This window comes from Lithobates pipiens, unplaced genomic scaffold (assembly GCF_037356315.1).
Source record: "Lithobates pipiens isolate NorthernLeopardFrog02 unplaced genomic scaffold, aLitPip1_a1.2 Scaffold_8, whole genome shotgun sequence".
NCBI classification, from domain to species: Eukaryota; Metazoa; Chordata; class Amphibia; order Anura; family Ranidae; genus Lithobates; species Lithobates pipiens.
The window spans coordinates 612,843,593-612,863,165 of NW_027507903.1; the positions used below are offsets into that span (position 1 = coordinate 612,843,593).

The 19,573-nt window shown below is 44.5% G+C and overlaps 1 protein-coding gene across 1 annotated transcript in view; it reads left to right on the forward strand.

Annotated features, from left to right (window-relative positions):
* The window catches only part of LOC143962345 (vomeronasal type-2 receptor 1-like), a 32,193-nt gene extending 24,382 nt beyond the window's left edge, over positions 1 to 7,811 (forward strand). The window contains exons 7-8 of the mRNA XM_077471643.1: positions 6,193 to 6,316; positions 6,404 to 7,811. Coding sequence (XP_077327769.1) covers positions 6,193 to 6,316; positions 6,404 to 7,308 — 1,029 coding nt within the window. The 3' untranslated portion in view covers positions 7,309 to 7,811. The remainder of the gene's footprint in view (positions 1 to 6,192; positions 6,317 to 6,403) is intronic.
* The last annotated feature ends 11,762 nt before the right edge of the window (positions 7,812 to 19,573 follow it).

Below are 19,573 nucleotides of genomic sequence, written 5' to 3' on the forward strand. Positions count from 1 at the left end.
AATTCTATACACCATCACAATGGATTTGAAATGAAATGAACAAGATGTGCTTTAACTGCAGACTTTCAGCTTTAATTTGAGGGCATTAACATCCAAATCAGGTGAACAGTGTAGGAATCACAACAGTTTGTATTTGTGCCTCCCACTTTTTAAGGGACCAAAAGTAATGGGACAATTGGCTGCTCAGCTGTTCCATGGTCAGGTGTGTGTTATTCCCTCATTATCCCATTTACAAGGACCAGATAAAAGGTCCAGAGTTCATTTCAAGTGTGCTATTTGCATTTGGAATCTGTTGCTGACAACTCTCAATATGAGATCCAAAGAGCTGTCACTATCAGTGAAGCAAGCCATCATTAGGCTGAAAAAACAAAACAAACCCATCAGAGAGATAGCAACATTATATGTGGCCAAATGAACTGTTTGGAACATCCTTAAAAAGAAAGAACGCACAGGTGAGCTCAGCAACACCAAAAGACCTGGAAGACCATGGAAAACAACTGTGGTGGATGACCGAAGAATTCTTTCCCTGGTGAAGAAAACTCCCTTTGCAACAGTTGGCCAGATCAAGAACACTCTCCAGGAGGTAGATGTATGTGTGTCAAAGTCAACAATCAAGAGAAGACTTCACCAGAGTGAATACAGAGGGTTCACCACAAGATGTAAACCATTGGTGAGCCTCAAAAACAGGAAGGCCAGATTAGAGTTTGCCAAACAACACCTAAAAAGGTCTTTACAGTTCTGGAACAACATCCTATGGACAGGCGAGACCAAGATCAACTTGTACCAGAGTGATGGGAAGAGAAGAGTATGGAGAAGGAAAGGAACAGCTCATGATCCAAAGCATACCACCTCATCAGTGAAGCATGGGGGTGGTAGTGTAATAGCTTGGGCATGTATGGCTGCCAATGGACCTGGTTCTCTTGTATTTATTGATAATGTGACTGCTGACAAAAGCAGCAGGATGAACTCTGAAGTGTTTCGGGCAATATTATCTGTTCATATTCAGCAAAATGTTTCAGAACTCATTGGACGGCGCTTCACAGTGCAGATGGACAATGACCCAAAGCATACTGCGAAAGCAACCAAAGAGTTTTTAAGGGAAAGAAGTGGAATGTTATGCAATTGGCAAGTCAATCAACTGACCTGAATCCGATTGAGCATGCATTTTACTTGCTGAAGACAAAACTAAAGGGAAAAAGCCCCAAGAACAAGCAGGAAAAGAAGACAGTTGCAGTAGAGGTCTAGCAGAGCATCACCAGGGATGAAACCCAGCGTCTGGTGATGTCTATGTGTTCCAGACTTCAGGCTGTAATTGACTGCAAAGGATTTGCAACCAAGTGTTAAAAATTAAAGTTTGATGCATGATTGTTAATCGGTCTCCTTACTTTTGGTCCCTTAAAAAGTGGGAGGCACATATAAAAACTGTTGTAATTTGCACATGAACTTTAATGGCATCCCAGACCTAGTCCGTAGAGTTTAATATTGAGTTGGCCCACCCTTAGCAGCTATAACAGCTTCAACTCTTCTGGGAAAGCTGTCCACAAGGCTTAGGAGTGTATCTATTGAATTCTTCCAGAAGAGCATTTGTGAGGTCAGGCACTGATGTGGACGAGAAGGCTAGGCCTGCAGTCTCCGCTTAAATTCATCCCAAAGGTGTTCTATCGGGTTGAGGTCAGGACTTATCCATGTCTTATTGGACCTTGCTTTCTGCACTCGTATGCAGTCATGTTGGAACAGGAAGGGGCCATCCCAAAACTGTTTCCAGGTTGGGAGCAGGAAATTGTCCAAAATATCTTGGTATGCTGACTCCTTAAGAGTTCCCTTCACGGGGAACGAAGACAGGTGTCCCAATACTTTTGGTATATATATATATATATATATATATATATATATATATATATATATATATATATATATATATATATATACACATACATACATACACACTCACCAGCCACTTTATTAGGTACACCGTTCTAGTACCAGGTTGGACCCTTTTTTCCCTTCAGAACTGGCTTAATTCTTTGTGGCATAGATTCAACAAGGTGTTGTAAACATTTGTAGCCAGGTGCTGGCTACATTGCCTATGTCACCGGGGGATTCTCTTCAACATCAGCCACAGTAAGTCTGTTCCCTCTAGTGCTCAGCTTGGACACTGTATTGTCTCTTCCTGAATGCAAAGCAAGTGAGATCCAAGAGAAGAGCAAAGGATCTTGAAAAATGTAGTCTGAAGAGCCAGCTTTACCCTGGGGTCAGACCATTGTGGACTACAAGTTCCAGTCAGCTGGAGAGAGAGAGCAGAATTCTCAGAGTTATATATAACCTGGGTTTCGGAGGAGGCACTCTCTTGGGGCCATGGCCTTAAGCTGGGAGCAGGGACCCAGACTCTGAAGGTTACGAACAGCGCTGTGGCCTTGTCAGTGTGGAGAGTCTTTGGCGGATGTGTGAGCGGATCCCTTTTTGTCAGATTCCTGTCAGCCAAGTGACCATTGGGGACTCACCCTCCTTGTCCTCAACACAGATCCTGGTGAATCCCAGCATCTCAAGGTGTGCGGTCAGGCACCCTTCCCTGGAGACAGATTTTACAAGGGCCTATTCCAGAACTCCCTATTCTCTTGAACCTGGTATTGTCAGGATTGGTGAGTGGGCAAAAGCCCACCCTCTATATACGCTAATGCTGTGTACACACAATCAAACTATCTGGCGGAAAAGACAATCTGCCCGTGTGTGGGCTCCGGTGGATTTTTTTACCCAAAAGTCCGGCTGACTTAGAAAGTAAAATAATAAAAACAGTGTAGCGCTTCAATAATAATAAGTGTAATCAACACAAATTATAAAAATAATAATAACAAAACAAAAATCACACAAAACTAAATGCCTGAAAGTAAAAGTCCAACATAAGGCACTCATTCCACTATGTTGATGGCATAGGAGTGGCCAGACCGTCACATGGAAGGAAAATGGTGTACTGGACGAATATGTTCATGCAGGTAGACTTGATTGTAAACATCAGTGAATAGTAGATAAATACTTCTTACCGGAACAGTTGGACTCACACAGTCATATGACGGCTGAGTCTGGAAGGCTTGGGGTCACAGTCAAGGACCAAGGAGTGTGAGGAGAGAGGTCAGTTGAGCTAGTGGAGGAGCTCCAGGCGGTTGTAGGTTCAAAGATGGATCCTTTCAGATGGAACATCAAAGGTCGAAGTAATCAAGCTCAAACGCAGCCCGTTGGACCAATACTCCAGCCTCCCCCGAATGGGGAGGGGGGTGTTTGTAAAGTTTTAAACCAAAACCATGGAGAAAAAGGAAAAGGAAAAAGGAAAAGAAAAAAAGGCTCCCTTAGGGCGAGCTGTTGGTACCCCACATTGCTTTTAAGTTCATTTCGTTCTTTTATGTGATCACTAAGTCATTTATTACCTTTTGACTTCAATAAACCAACGTTTTTATATTGTTTGACCCGCACCATGTGGAGCCTTTTTTTCTTTTCCTTTTTCTCCATGGTTTTGGTTTAAAACTTTACAAACACCCCCCTCCCCATTCGGGGGAGGCTGGAGTATTGGTCCAACGGGCTGCGTTTGAGCTTGATTACTTCGACCTTTGATGTTCCATCTGAAAGGATCCATCTTTGAGCCTACAACCGCCTGGAGCTCCTCCACTAGCTCAACTGACCTCTCTCCTCACACTCCTTGGTCCTTGACTGTGACCCCAAGCCTTCCAGACTCAGCCGTCATATGACTGTGTGAGTCCAACTGTTCCGGTAAGAAGTATTTATCTACTATTCACTGATGTTTACAATCAAGTCTACCTGCATGAACATATTCGTCCAGTACACCATTTTCCTTCCATGTGACGGTCTGGCCACTCCTATGCCATCAACATAGTGGAATGAGTGCCTTATGTTGGACTTTTACTTTCAGGCATTTAGTTTTGTGTGATTTTTGTTTTGTTATTATTATTTTTATAATTTGTGTTGATTACACTTATTATTATTGAAGCGCTACACTGTTTTTATTATTTTATCTGTTGAACTTTGTTTGTTTTTAGTGTTGGCTGCTGCTTTGGCTGTTGTGGCCATCTTTTCACCAACTATAGCGCAGTGTTTTTCCCCTTTTATATTTGACTTAGAAAGTAGTTTTGACTCAAAAATTGTCCGCCGCACTCGCAGTCTGGCGAACAATACTGCCATATGTGTGCTAGTCCACCGTTCTTTTGAAATGAACAGACTTTTCCCGCACTGAGAAAAGTCCATTAATTTTGAGCGCAGCTCCAGGTAGCCGGGACTAGGGAAGGAAGTCAATAAGGGGGCCCCCAGATCCCAGCCCCCGACCCTATGTGAATGAGTATGGGGTACAATGTACCCCTACCCATTCACCTGTGAAAAAAATGTCAATAAAACACAACACACAAGGGTTAAAAATAATTTATTGCACAGCTCCGGGGGTCTTCTTCCGTCTTGGGGGGTCTTCTCACTGGACTCCTGCGCTATCTTCTGCTCTTTTACTAGCTCTTTTACTAGCGGAGGAGCCCGGCTTTCTTCTTCGTCGCCGCCACCGCCCGGGGGTCTTCTTCCGACTTCGGGGGTCTTGCCCCCCTCTTCGGGGGTCTTGTCCCCCTCTTCGGTTCTTCTTGCAAGGCCTCCGCGCCTTCTTACAACTCTTTTACAAGCGGTGGCCTGGTCTTCTATCGCCGCCGCCTTCTCTTCTTCTTGTTCTTCTTGTTCTTCTTGAGATGTTGACTCTTCGCTGTCTCTGGCCGCAATGACAGGGATGCGGCATGCGGCGACTTATATAGGGACATCGCCGGGTGATGGCCCCGCCCATTATGATGTCACAGTCCCAGAGTATGCTGGGACAGCGACGAGTCAACATCTCAAGAAGAACAAGAAGAGAAGGCAGCGGCGATAGAAGAGAGAACATGAATACAGTGTCCAAAGTAGGGACTGAGAAACAAACCCTATTGTGACAGGGCACATATGCAGCCCAATTAACCACCATTGTGCCCCAACACAACAAGGCTCTAGAAAAAAATTTTTTTGCCGGAACCTAGTATTATTAGAAGTAGAACATCTACCAGTTTTTGTATTACTGTCTGTGTTCTATTAGAGATATAACCTAATGTATACTATAGTATGAGCCAAAACAACATCCATCACTCCAAACGTCTTTGCTCTCCTCAGTTGCAGGGACACTGGGTGCCAGCCCTGGGGGCTCATTCTTATTCCACGTACAGGAAACAGAAAAGTGCACACCCATGGAAACCTCTATGCCAAAAACTGACTTGCTTTTAATTATTGTAATGTCACAGTAACCAGTGTGTCTATAATTCTGCCAGCAGTGAACACTGTTGGCACAATTAGCAGCATGTGATGGCACTAGCTATGACCTTGACCTCTCAATACATTCAGATAGGGATAATTGGATGGGGTCTTGAATGTCCTGGTACACTAAAATGTTGCTGTAGACACACAAAACAAGCACATTTCCAGCACTATTCCTTCTACCTATACCTACCTACTACCTATACGGCATTCAAATGACCACCCAGTATTTCTTAGAGTCTCAGCATTTTTGTAAGTGACCCTTCCTGTGAGGTCGTTGGGACAGGTAGTAAAAGGAAATTTTATGAATGAAGAGAAAGATAGCATGCCTTTAAGCAGGTGCAGTTAGATAGTCTGCCACTAGGTGGTTGTGTCCAAAGATAGTGTACATTAGGGAATTATGTAAGTGGGTGTAAGGCACTCTGTTAGACAAGGCCTCCCTGTAGTGGTGTGATGGATATAGTCATTGCCCATATAAAAGATAGGAGGATCTCTAATCATGCGGGGCATGGGAGCAAGTCAGCTCACACTTATGCAGATGCAGCCAACTACAGTCAACAGACTACACTGTGAATGATGCCAACAAAGCTGGATCCCAACTAGATGGCTATACTTAATGCACTGGCCTTCATCTTGGAACATTAGCCACCAGTCTCAACTCTACATTGTTCATTGGTCATCCTTTATTACTAAAATGACCGCTTAACCTGAGTGTTCAGAAGATGCATGAAAGTAAAAAGCCTTCAGCCTTTAGAACCACTTTAATCATGTTGCATGGCAGGGTTTACCCACATATTAGCATTCAGTTTCTGCTGCATTTTTTAGGATTTGTTTTTTGATTCCTTTATGCATATTCTATTTATTTTCATTAAGGTTCCACCATCAAAGTGCAGTTCTAGCTGTTCTCCAGGATTTATGAAGGTGACCATTCCTGGAAAGCCCATCTGCTGTTTTCAGTGCGTAGCATGTCCTCAGGGACAAACCTCCAATGAAACAGGTGCTTTATAAGATTATGTTTGATTATGTTAGGTTTCTACACACAAACTGTGTTTTTTACAATACTGACACTAGCTTTCTTTTCTAGATGCTGTCAATTGCCACCCTTGCCCCTGGGATATGTGGCCCAATCTCCAACAAGATGCATGTTTGCCAAGGCCCATTGAGTTCCTCTCCTACAGTGAAGCACTTGGCATGAACTTGGCTACCATTGCCATATTCTCCTCGGTTGTCCCACTTGGAATTTTGGGATTGTTCATCCGTTATAGGACCACACCAATAGTGCGAGCCAACAACTGGTCTTTAAGCTGTCTTCTACTCATATCTTTATGTCTCTGCTTCCTTTGCTCATTGGCGTTTATTGGATACCCACAACTAGATAAGTGCCTTCTCCGCCAGGTTACATGTGGTTTGGTCTTTTCATTGTGTATCTCTTGTGTTCTAGCCAAAACTATTACAGTCGTCATTGCCTTCAAAGCCACCAAGCCAGGAAGTCAGTTAAGAAAGTTTACTGATGTACGAGTATCCTACACACTTATTGTCCTTTGTTTACTAATCCAAATATCCATCTGTGTGACTTGGCTTTCTTCTTCACCTCCTTTTACAGAGTATGACGTTAACACTCAGTCAGAGGTGATTATTTTGAGCTGCAATGAAGGATCTCCTACAGCATTCTGGTTCATGTTAGGATACCTTGGTCTCCTAGCCACCATCAGTTTTATTGTTGCGTTCTTGGCTCGAAGATTACCTGACAGCTTCAATGAGGCAAAGTATATTACATTTAGTATGTTGGCTTTCCTCAGTGTTTGGATTTCCTACATTCCAGCCTCTCTCAGCTCACGGGGGAAATATACTGTGGCCACAGAGATCTTTGTAATGTTATCTTCTAGCTGGGCTCTTGTGGTTTGTATTTTCCTGCCAAAATGTTTCATTATATTGTTTCGACCAGATATGAACTCTAAAGGACTATTGATGAAGAAAAACTATGGCTGAAAAATTTTTTAGACATCTATCTTATGCGGGACTAGTTATTTATTCATAGAACAGTTTTTTTTTGTATTTTGTAGATTCATAACTTTCTCTGTTCCTGAAGGAATTGTTGTTTGTTTCACCACGTTCTTTCTCTTACTGATTTCTGAATGGGAAAGTCTGAATTCATTATATAGTAAAACCTTGGTTTGAGAGTAACTTGGTTTGGTAATAAATTATGACTTGATATACAAGCGATGTCTTGATATACAAGCAGCGTCATGCCACAACTGAGTAAAAAAGAGGAGAGAGGCACCACTAAGTGTAGCAGTTTGGTTACATTTAATGAAGGTACAACATTTAGCAACTCACATGGTTGATGTTTAAAACAGGCACATCTAAGTATGTAGGCATCCAGGGTAAAGCTGTGCACATAGACAAAAAAAAGTTGCAATGATCACCATTGTATTCTCTAGGGTCTTTGCTAAAAAACATATATAATGTTTTGGGGTTCTATGTAATTTTCTAGCAAATAAATGATGATTTTTACATGTAGGGGAGAAATGTCAGAATTGTCCTGGGTGCCCCAGAACAACTGATGGCGCTCCCTGCATGTTGGGCCTCTGTATGTGGCCACGCTGTGTAAAAGTCTCACATATGTGGTATGGCCATACTCGGGAGTAATAGCAGAATGTGTTTTGGGGTGTAATTTGTGGTATGCATATGCTGTGTTTGAGAAATAATCTGATAATATGACAATTTTGTGAAAAATAAAATAAAAAGGAAAAAAAAAATCTTGATTTTGCAAAGAATTGTAGGAAAAAATGACAACTTCAAAAACCTCACCATGCCTCTTACTAAATACCTTGGAATGTCTTCTTTCCAAAAAGGGGTCATTTGGGGGGTATTTGTACTTTTTTGGCATGTTAGGGTCTCAAGAAATGAGATAGGCCGTCAGTCCTTTGGGTGTGATCAATTTTCAGATATTGGCACCATAGCGTGTGGACTCTATAAAGTTAACAAAAACCAAATAATATCCACCAATTTGAACTTATTTTTACCGAAGATACATAGTAGTATAAATTTTGGCCAAAATTTATGAAAAAAAATTACTAATATGCTAAATTTTATAACAGAAACAAAGAAAAATAAATTTTTTACAGAATTTTCGGTCTTTTTTCTTTTAGCCCCTGTACACATGGTCGGAGATTTCCACAACCAAATCTGTCAGATTTTGCCCGTCGGATCTTGTCCGAAACTGTTGCATACACACGGTCGGACAAAGTTGGCGAAAAATCTGATCTTTCAGAACGTGATGACGTAATTTAATTACGATGGGACTACATTCAGGCTAGTAGCCAATAGCTTTGATGTAGGAATTTGATCTGAGCATGCGTGGCACTTGGTCCGATCAAAATTCTCTACACATGATCGGAGTATGTCCGATCGGCCCAGTTGGTCGGGAAATATTTCCAACATGTTGGAAAATTGGGTCCGACAGATATTCCGACGGAATCAGTCCGATGCATACCACACACAGTCGGATTATCCGACGACACGGTCTGATAGGACACATTCCGACGGATTCTCCGGCCGTGTGTACAAGGGCTTATAGCACAAAAAATAAAAAACCCAGCAGTAATTAAATACCACCAAATAAAAACTCTATTTGTGTGAAAAAAAGGACAAAAATTTTATATGGGTACAGTGTTGCATGACTGAGTAATTGTCATTCAAAATGTGAGAGCACCGAAAGCTGAAAATTGGTCTGGTTATTAAGGGTGTTTAAGTGCCCAGTGGTCAAGTGGTTAAATGTAACCATATTGCTACACTTATGCCCCGTACACACGGTCTGATTTTTTGATGGAAAATGTTCAATGGGAGCCTTTTGTCGTAAATTCCGACTCATGTGTAGGCTCCATCGGACATTTTCCATCGGACAGTTTCCATCGTAATTTCCATTGCACAAAATTTGAGATCTGGTTCTCAAATTTTCCAACAACAAAATCTGTGCAAATTCTGATCGTGTGTACACAATTCCGACGCACAAAGTGCCACGCATGCTCGGAATCAAGCAGGAGAGCAGCATTGGCTATTGAACTTAATTTTTCTCGGCTCGTCGTGCATGTTGTACGTCACCGCGTTCTTGACGTTTGGAATTTCCGACCAACTTTGTGTGACCGTGTGTATGCAAGACAAGTTTGAGCCAACATCTGTTAGAAAAAAATTATGGATTTTGTTGTCGCAATGTCCGATCGTGTGTATGGGGCATTAAGAGGGGCCTCTCTTCTCTTTTATACTCTGAATCTCCTGCTGGATTTTGCTTCAAATCCCCTTGTGGAGGCTTCCATTTATGGATGGACATTTTATGGTTATATAAAATAGTATTGCTATAATCTTTTTATATGGACTATAAATGGAAAGACCTATGAATGAATGGTTGTGGAACGAATCATCTGAGTTTCCATTAGTTCTTATGGGAAAATTCGCTTTGATATACAAGTGCTTTGGATTACAAGCATGTTTCCGGAACAAATTATGCTCGCAGTCTAAGGTTTTACTGTAACAACCTGAACAATATTTGTGTTGTAATGGGAAAACCTGCAGTGTCTGCATCTAGAAGTGGATGATTCTTTTAGAGTGGCTCACCAAATAAAATTCTTATTGCAGGGGATGACTGAAAAAAATGTTGTATCAAATTAGGGTAGACTTCTGTGAAAAGCAGTGAGCCAATTACATAAGCAGAGTATGAGATTTAGGCAGGAATAAGGGATAGGGATATGCTTATTAATTTTTTTTTTCTTCAGAGCTGTTCCTACATTGTATGGAAGTGACATTTGATTTTTTTGTACATTTTCTACATATTCTACTTTTCTTGATCATACATCATGGGACACAGGAGCTCCAATACATAGTGGGTTATATAGGCACCTCTGGTGATTGGACACTGGTTAACCCCCAATTAAGGAGAATTTCTCCCCTATATTACCCCTCCGATATGGGAGGCACCTCAGTTTTTTCGCCAGTGTCTAAGGTGGTTGGTCACATAAAACATGTGCTATGAAGAAAGCTCTTTGCAGGTCCCTGCGAGGGTCTAAGGGCTATGATAACCAGATCCATATCTCGGGCCGACTCCCAAGATGATATGGTACCCGGGCCTCGTCATCCGAAGAAACAAGGTTTTTCCTGTAAGTCCTCTCCTTTTGGAAGACTGGGTTCTGGGAAAACCAGACTTGGTGTACTATTTACACAGTGGCACGAAAGTTTCTGGTAGTCTTTTACAAGGTCCAGGTAAGAGGTTCCTCTGAGAAGGAACCCAAAAAATCCTGAAGGTTGTCACAACTCTGCCCGCCGTGATGGGTGAAGGCTGGAAGCTGTCTGTTTTCAGCAATTTCTGCGGCGGGGACAGGTAAGAGAAGTTAATCCTATATAAATTATATATTATGGATTTCTTCATGTGAGTAGTTGTATGTCTTACCTGGTTTCCGCCACTAGAGGGAGTAAGAGCAGCCTGATGCATACTTGCATGCCTTTCAGATATACATGCTCAGTGAAGCCAGTCTCTAGATGGTTCACATCTTCCGCTGCAGACTCTGCCACAATAAAGGTAAAATAGAGGTCTCACGTAGTCTGGGGGTCCCGCGTGGCTCTGTAGGTGACTCTCTTACCCCCTCGGATGACCGGAAGTCCTTGTACGCGTACGCACGCTGGGCGCGCTCCCATACTAATGGAAGAGGGGGGTGTTGTTGCGGGCGTGCACGGCGCTTTACTGCGCAGGCGCCAATGCAGCGATTTTAAAAAGCCCAGAACGCCAGGGGGCTCTAAGTGGAGGACACAGAGCTGTGGGCAGTAAGCATCCAAGAGGATTGGATCCAGGCAAATCTAAGACACCTACTCAGCATCAGGTTGTGCAGTTTAAGCATATATGTTTATTGTGAAACTTGTAGCAAAACAGTGATTGCACTTTGTACTAGTACCTCTGCTTTGTAGCTTAGGACTATATCTCCTTGTAAGAGGGTCTCAGGGGGAGGTAACAAGGGCACTGGTAAATCACTGCCTAGGTCTAGCGGTCCTAAAGATGCCTGTAGATTACCACCCCCCCCTGCAAGACTGGAGCCATCCTCACAGGATGAGTCAGTGCCCCTGTCAGGTTTTGCAGCCTTTCCTAATGTTTCAGCCCCAGTGTATGTCACTGAAGACTCCCTTAGGGCTACATTGGAGGGGTTTGAAGGGAGAACCGTGAATTTTATTTCAGCTTCCCTAAAAGATAGCAGAAAAAGGGGTAGATCCCCTCCCTCTGCTGAGATTCCTCTTTCAGGTGACACCTCTGACAATGAGGAGAGATCCCTATCATGGGATAGGGATCAAGAGCAGTCGGATGAATCAGAGGAAGAGGAAAGAGTCCCCTACTCCCAGGCTCTTAGAAAGCAGGTTCAATATTATACCGAGTTGGTGCGTACCACTTTCAGGATGCCCGCTGCTGAGGCCGCTACATCCTCTGTTTCTTCCCTGGGGGTCAGGATAATCCCACAGACTGCCTTTTCCTTTCCAATTCATCCCTTAATGGATAAATTGTTGTATGAGGATTGGGGACATCCCGATAAACTGTTTGCTCTTCCTAAAAGGTTTTCTATGCTTTATCCTCTGGAGGAAAGTTTCACCAAGAAATGGGGGGTCCCATCTGTCGATGCGGCTGTTTCTTGTGTGAAAAAGAGCAAACGTCCATCATTTAGGCGTTCTCTTTCTCCTGGAGCATCAAGCTCTAAGCAGTGGCGACGGCCTTCCCAACCTCCCTCTAGAGGAAAGGCCCAAGGTCACACCCAGGGGCAGAAAAAGACTTGGGGGCGAAAGCCTGCCAAGCAGAGCCCAAAAGCTTCCTTGTGAAGGGGTGCCCCAGAGTGGGGGGAAGGCTCCTGCAGTTTGCAGAAGCCTGGCGGGAAGAGATTCGGGACAAGTGGGTAACCTCCTCGATATCTCTGGGCTACAAGCTAGAGTTTCAGGAGATTCCACCTTCTTGCTTCCTAAGGTCAAGGATCCCCAAGGATCCCCAAGGATCCAGTAAAGCAAAACCACTACTTCTGGCCTTAGATCACTTGCTATGCCAGGGAGTGATAGTGGAAGTGGACCCAAAAGAACAGGGTTCAGGCTTTTACTCAAATCTCTTCACCCTTCCAAAGCCAAATATGGGTGTCAGACCTATCCTGGATCTAAAGGATCTGAATCAGTTTTTGCACATTCGGTCTTTCCGAATGCAGTCAATACGCTCTGTGGTCTCTTCCCTGCAAGGGGGAGAGTTTATAGCATCGATAGATATCAAGGATGCATATCTTCATGTGCCAATTTTTCCCGCACACCAAAAATATCTAAGGTTCATGGTAGATCAGAGCCACTAAATTTGTGGCCCTGCTGTTCGGTCTCGCTACGGCTTCTCGAGTCTTCACAAAGATTCTGGACCCTCTCTTGGCAAACCTAAGAGCTCAGGGTATAACCGTGATAGCTTATCTAGACGATTTTCTACTCATAGAGAAAACAGTAGCGCTCTTGAACCACAGTGTTACCAAAACATTAGAGCACCTGAAACACCTAGGTTGGATTATAAACCTAGAAAAGTCATCCCTACAGCCTGCTACCAGGTTGGAGTATGTGGTTATGGTCATCGACACCGCTCAGGGCAGGGTGTTTCTACCAAGGCCAAAGGCCATGGCTATCGGGGCTCTGGTGCGCCTAATTCTAGGTAGAAGGACTTCCCCCATTCGGCTGTGTATGAGACTGTTAGGGAAAATGGTCGCCTCCTTCGAGGCCGTTCCATTCGCCCAGTTTCACTCAAGGCCTTTGCAAAGATGCATCCTTGCGGCTTGGACCTTCCTATGGGTCTATCCCCAGGGACTCGCAAGAGTCTTGTTTGGTGGTTACAGACCAAGAATCTGCTGAAAGGCAAAACTTTTCTTCCCCTCCCATAGAAGATTATAACTAGATGCCAGCCTGACAGGCTGGGGAGCAGTGTTGGAGGAGGTATACACGCAGGGAAAATGGTCTGCGACCGAGAAGTTACTGCCCATAAATATTCTGGAAATTCGGGCAGTTTATATGGACTGGTTTTACAGACTACAGGGTCTCCCTGTTCAAGTTCAGTCCGACAATGCCACAGCTGTGGCCTATATCAATCACCAGGGGGGCACCAGGAGTCTGGTTGCACAAAGAGAGGTGAATCGCATACTTGCTTGGGCATAATCATTATATTATCTGGCAACACCGCTGTTTATTCTCATACTGGCCACTTTGAAATGAATCTGTACCATTATTGATTCAACTGCCCAGGTAATCTCTTCTCTATATTTATATATATATATATATATATATATATATATATATATATATATATATATATATATATAACCCCCACTTTAAACATCATTAGGATCAATTCATCATGGTCCAGTATATATAATATATTGTTTTTCTCTACAGACCTTTGGGTGACGCGTCGCTTCTAGTTTATGTACCTACTGGCCAGTACTGGTGCACCTTTTTTCCAACTTCTCACTTATTTACTATTAACGGCAAACATACTCATAGACCGGTGGGATTCTGACTCAATTGGTAAGAGAAATTAAATGATATCTTTACAAATTTTTTAGAAATTATCTCTATTTGATTGAATAGGTGGATTATCACCTCTTGGCATATGATATCTGTGATCTGAAATATTTACAGCTGTGAATAAAAATTTTTGTAAAAAAAAAAAATGTTTCCGTATATACTTACTTTGTAAATCATATATGTCTTTGAAATCTGTATTATAATTTTTGGAAACATTGTTTACGAACTAAACATATGTTGTTCTTGTGTTTCTTTATTTTATCAGTTATGATCTGCTGCTGCGCCAATTCCTGATGAAGCTCGAGCTATGAGCGAAACATGTTGAATAATTGCAGCCCAGTATTCATGCTTTTATGTATCAAAGTGGGGTAACTCTGGAGATGTTCTATACTGTATCTGGCCTCACTATGTGTTTTATGGTTGTACTATGTAGCTTTGTTCATTATTGATGTTTATTGAATAAATAAAAACACTTTTAGCAATTATTATCTGATTGCAGATTTTGCTGATCTGATACCGGTAAAAATCCCTGGGTTGGTATTAGGGATGGCCGAACGGTTCGCCCAGCGGTCGTTTTGCGGCGAATTTCGGCTGTTCGCCGTCCGCCCGATCGACGGACTATTGACGCCGTTCGCCCAGCGGACTTCCGTGTTTACTGTGTAAAATGACTTTGACCTATGATGACACATCCATCATGTGGTACAGGACAGCCAATTGAGACATTACAGCACATGGACACTTGGACATTCCCCCTAACTTATAAATAGACCAGATCCGGCGGCCATTTTACATTCTTTCATATGTCACTATAGGGAGAGGTTGCTGTGTGGAGCAGGGAGAGACTACAGTGACCCAAATCGCTAGCTATTAGGTCCACAAAAGTTCTTTTAAGGACTGGTATCATGGTATAGGTGTTAGGTGTAGTTCAGGATATAGGTTTGAGGCACTGCTGTGCTAGATTGTTGCAGCAGCCTGTTTTTTGTCAGTGTAGAGAGAGGGACGGGACACTGTGTGCAGCAGGGACAGTCAGTTTAATCATTAGCTGTTACTATTAGGTCCACAAAAGTCCTTTTCAGGACTGGTATGGTAAAGTAGTACAGGATATAGTTTTGAGTGCTATTCAAGTTATTGTTCCAGCAGCCTGTGTTTTGTCAGTTTAAATAGGGACAGGCAGGAAGCTGTGTGTGGCAGTGAGGGACAGTTTAATCAGTAGCTGTTACTATTAGGTCCACAAAGGTTCTTTTCAGGACTGGTATGGTAATAGGCTTGTACACGTATAATATTCTTTCTTCCAAATATAGAAAGAATATTATACTTGACTGCTGCCCTTCTGCTGCAGCAGTCCTTTATCAGTATAGGGACTGAGGTACAGTCTGCTAATCATTCACAACCTACTAGTTCCACAAAGGTCCTTATAAGGACTGGTAAGGTATAGGGTACTACAGTACATAGGGTTAAGTGAGGTACAGTCTGCTATTTCTTAAGGACTGGTACAGGTCCACAATATATAGGGTTGAGGTGCACTACTGCTGACTGCTGCCCTTCTGCTGCAGTAGTCCTTTATCAGTATAGGGACTGAGGTACCGTCTGCTAATCATTCACAACCTACTAGTTCCACAAAGGTCCTTATAAGGACTGGTAAGGTATAGGGTACTACAGTACATAGGGTTGAGTGAGGTACAGTCTGCTATTCCTTAAGGACTGGTATAGGTCCACAATATATAGAGTTGAGGTGCACTACTGCTGACTGCTGCCCTTCTGCTGCAGTAGTCCTTTATCAGTATAGGGACTGAGGTACCGTCTGCTAATCATTCACAACCTACTAGTTCCACAAAGTTCCTTATAAGGACTGGTAAGGTATAGGGTACTACAGTACATAGGGTTGAGTGAGGTACAGTCTGCTATTCCTTAAGGACTGGTATAGGTCCACAATATATAGGGTTGAGGTACACTACTGCTGACTGCTGCCATATACTGCAGCAGTCCTTTATCAGTATAGGGACTGAGAGTTTTGTCACAGGGTCATTTAAAAAATGACAGGCAGAGGAAGAGGCAGGCCCTTCCACAGGGGTGGTAGGGGTAGGGCAGGAGCAACAGGCTTGAGCCAAAGTGGGAAGTTGCAGAAGGTGCGTTCAATTCATTTAAAGGAGGCACCAGACTTGGTTGAGTGCTCACTCAGCCTTACTCTTCTGCACCCTCCTCATCCTCTTGATCTGCACCCTCTTCTTCACTCTCTGCTATGTGCACCCCCAAAGACACTACCACCAACAACACCACCACCACCACATACCTTCCGCTTGAGTCACAGGAATTATTTTCCTATCCATATCAAGACATTTCTGATGCGCAGCCACTCTTGGTATTGGATCAGGAAGAGGAGGTAGCAACAACCGCCACTCAGCAGTCTGACAACAGTACCCAGATCAGCCCAAGGAGGAGGTTGGTCCCCGGTGTTGCTGACTACTCCGAGATCTCTACTTATAGCGGTGGGGAAGGTGACGTCGATGATGACGTGTCTAGTGATGTCACGTGGGTGCCCACAAGAGAGGAAGAGGAGGGGAGTTCAGAGGGAGATATGGACCAGCAGATAGGGAGGAGAAGCAGGAAGAACTTAGATTGCACAGGAGGGACAAAGCAGACTGCGACTGTATCAGGAGCGAGTCATCAACCATGTACGATCACATCTGGGGCTCCCAGGACCCCGACACATGGCTCCGCAGTGTGGGCTTTTTTTAACGTGTCCGCTGCTGACAATAGCGTTGCCATCTGCAATCTTTGCAGTCAACGCCTTAGTCGCAGTAAGCCCAACACTCACCTAGGGACGACCGCCTTAAGAATAGTGATGGACGAACTTCCGACGGGACGTTTCGCGAACGCGGACCGCGAACGCGGACCGCGAACGCGGCCAATAGTTCGCGAACCGGAACGTTTGCGGCGGGCCCCATTGACTTCAATGGGAGGTGAACTTCGCAAACCTACAGGTCAAATTTGCAGCCACAACATAATTAATAGCTGTGCAAACATAGTCCCACCACATGGCCAATGACATAACACATGTATGAGGTGAATCTGGGATCGACAACTACAAGCATTCTTTTTTATATGGGAAATTGTTGTGACAATTCAGGACTGTGGAGCGCATGAAGGCATTGGGGGAGAGGGAAGGTCAGGGTAGGCAAAGAGGGTGCAGGAGATGATCACCAGCAGCGTGACATACAGCAATGACACCTGCACTGTGATAGAGTCATCTGACAACAGCACAGTGATAGAGAGCACTGACATCAGCAGCATGACATAAAGCACTAACACGAGCACCGTGATATACAGCACTGACAGCAGCACCGTGATAGAGAGCACTGACATCAGCAGCGTGACATAAAGCACTAACACCAGCACCGTGAAATACAGCACTGACAGCAGCACCGTGATAGAGAGCACTGACATCAGCAGCGTGGCATACAGCAATGACACCTGCACCGTGATAGAGTCATCTGACAACAGCACCGTGATAGAGAGCACTGACATCAGCAGCGTGGCATAAAGCACTAACACCAGCACCGTGATATACAGCACTGACAGCAGCACCGTGATAGAGAGTACTGACATCAGCACTGTGATATACAGCACTGACACCTGCACCGTAAGCAGCCCCAGGAGGAAGTCAGCATAGCGCAGGGATGGTGGGAGCCCCTCATAATAAGCATAGCACAGGGATGGTGGGAGCCCCTCATAGTGAGCATAGCACAGGGATGGTGGGAGCCCCTCATAATGAGCATAGCACAGGGATGGTGGGAGCCCCTCATAATAAGCAACCCCAGGAGGATGTCAGCATAGCACAGGGATGGTGGGAGCCCCTCATAATAAGCAGCCCCAGGAGGATGTCTGAATAGCACAGGGATGGTGAGAGCCCCTCATAATAATCAGCCCCAGGAGGAAGTCAGCACAGCACAGGGATGGTGGGAGCCCCTCATAATAAGCAGCCCCAGGAGGAAGTCAGCACAGCACAGGGATGGTGGGAGCCCCTCATAATGAGCATAGCACAGGGATGGTGGGAGCACCTCAAAATATGCACAGCAGAGGTACAGCCCCAAGAGGAAGTCAGCACAGCACAGGGATGGTGGGAGCCCCTCATAATATGCACAGCAGAGGTACAGCCCCAGGAGGATGTCAGCACAGCACAGGGATGGTGAGAGCCCCTCATAATAAGCAGCCCCAGTAGAAATATGACACCGCTCAACCTCTTCAAAGAGGAGGGTACGGGCATATAGTACGATGTGCTTTTTTTGGACAAGGAAATGAGCCAAATGAAGAAAGAAGGTCTCTGTGCTTGATTAAAAAAAATTGTTTATAGAGAGTGCGCATGCGCGGGCGGCCGGAGCGGATGCAAAGCTAGACTGCTCCGCACTCTCCCGGCACTTTCAGCTACAATACACTGCCCATCGGCCCCGCTCGTCCCCATATACTTACGGGACAGCGGGCACTGCACGAGCGGATCGTCTCCCCATGCCTACTAGGTCGTCGGGGAAGGCGCACGGCGGCACTTTTCAGCAGCCTCGTGGATCCGGCCGCAAATCCAAGATGGCGGCCGGCAAATACACAGGGCCCGGACCGGAGCAACAGCCGCAACTACAGCGGGACAGGAGACGTTTAGCTGGCTGCAAGTCCTTTGATGAAGGCTCCCTCACAGCTTCTCCACCTTCAGGTGAGCGGATGGATCATCCCTGTCCTGCATCCAGCCCTGTTAGATCTCTCTCTCAGGCCTCTGCTCCATCCCCGGGCCCTGTTTCTCAGGACTCCTCTGCTCTGGAAAAGGACCTATCAGATATATTTCTTAGCCAGGCCAGCAGCCATGATATGGATCCTGATAGTCCTGAGGGGTCTCCTGACCCTTTGCCTGCACCATTACCATATTCCCCTGATACTGTTTTGCTTGCTCGCTTTGCGGACATGCTGAGGAAGGAGCTAGAGAAAGCTACATCCAAATTAACCTCTGATCTGCGGCAGGATTTCCAGAATTTGGGTTGCCGGTTGGATAGTATTGAATCTAAAGTTGATGAGACTGTCCATAGAGTGTCACAGAATTCTGACATGATTACCGAACTCCATGATCGTTTAGAGGAAGCCTATAATAGAATTGACGACCTGGAAAACCGTGCCAGACGTTATAATTTCCGTATTCGCGGTCTACCGGAATCGGTTAAAGATATCACCTCCTTTGCTTCTTCTTTGATGCATTTAGCGGTCCCAGAGATTGATGACATTCATATGGAAATTCATATTCGCATTCGCATTCATAGAGCTTTGGTTCCCCTGAAGCCTGATGGACCACCCCGTGATGTGATTGTAAAGCCCCATTTCTTTGGGATTAAAGAAGCCATTATGCGGTATGCCAGGGATCACCCTGATTTGGAGGTTGAAGGTCACCATATTCAAATTTTCGTGGATATATCGCAAGCTACCATTCAGAAGAGGAGGGCATTTAAACCGCTGCTATCCCCTTTGATTCAGCACAATATTCGCTATCGCTGGAACTATCCTTTCCGACTACAATTTACTTATGACAATCGATCCTATGCTTTTTCTACATTCGCAGATGGGGAAAAAATCTTGTTGAAATTGGGGTTCATTTCCCAGGCCACAGTTTCTGGTCCGCCCACAGCTGTTGATCCCCCCCCCCCCCCCGCTTTTG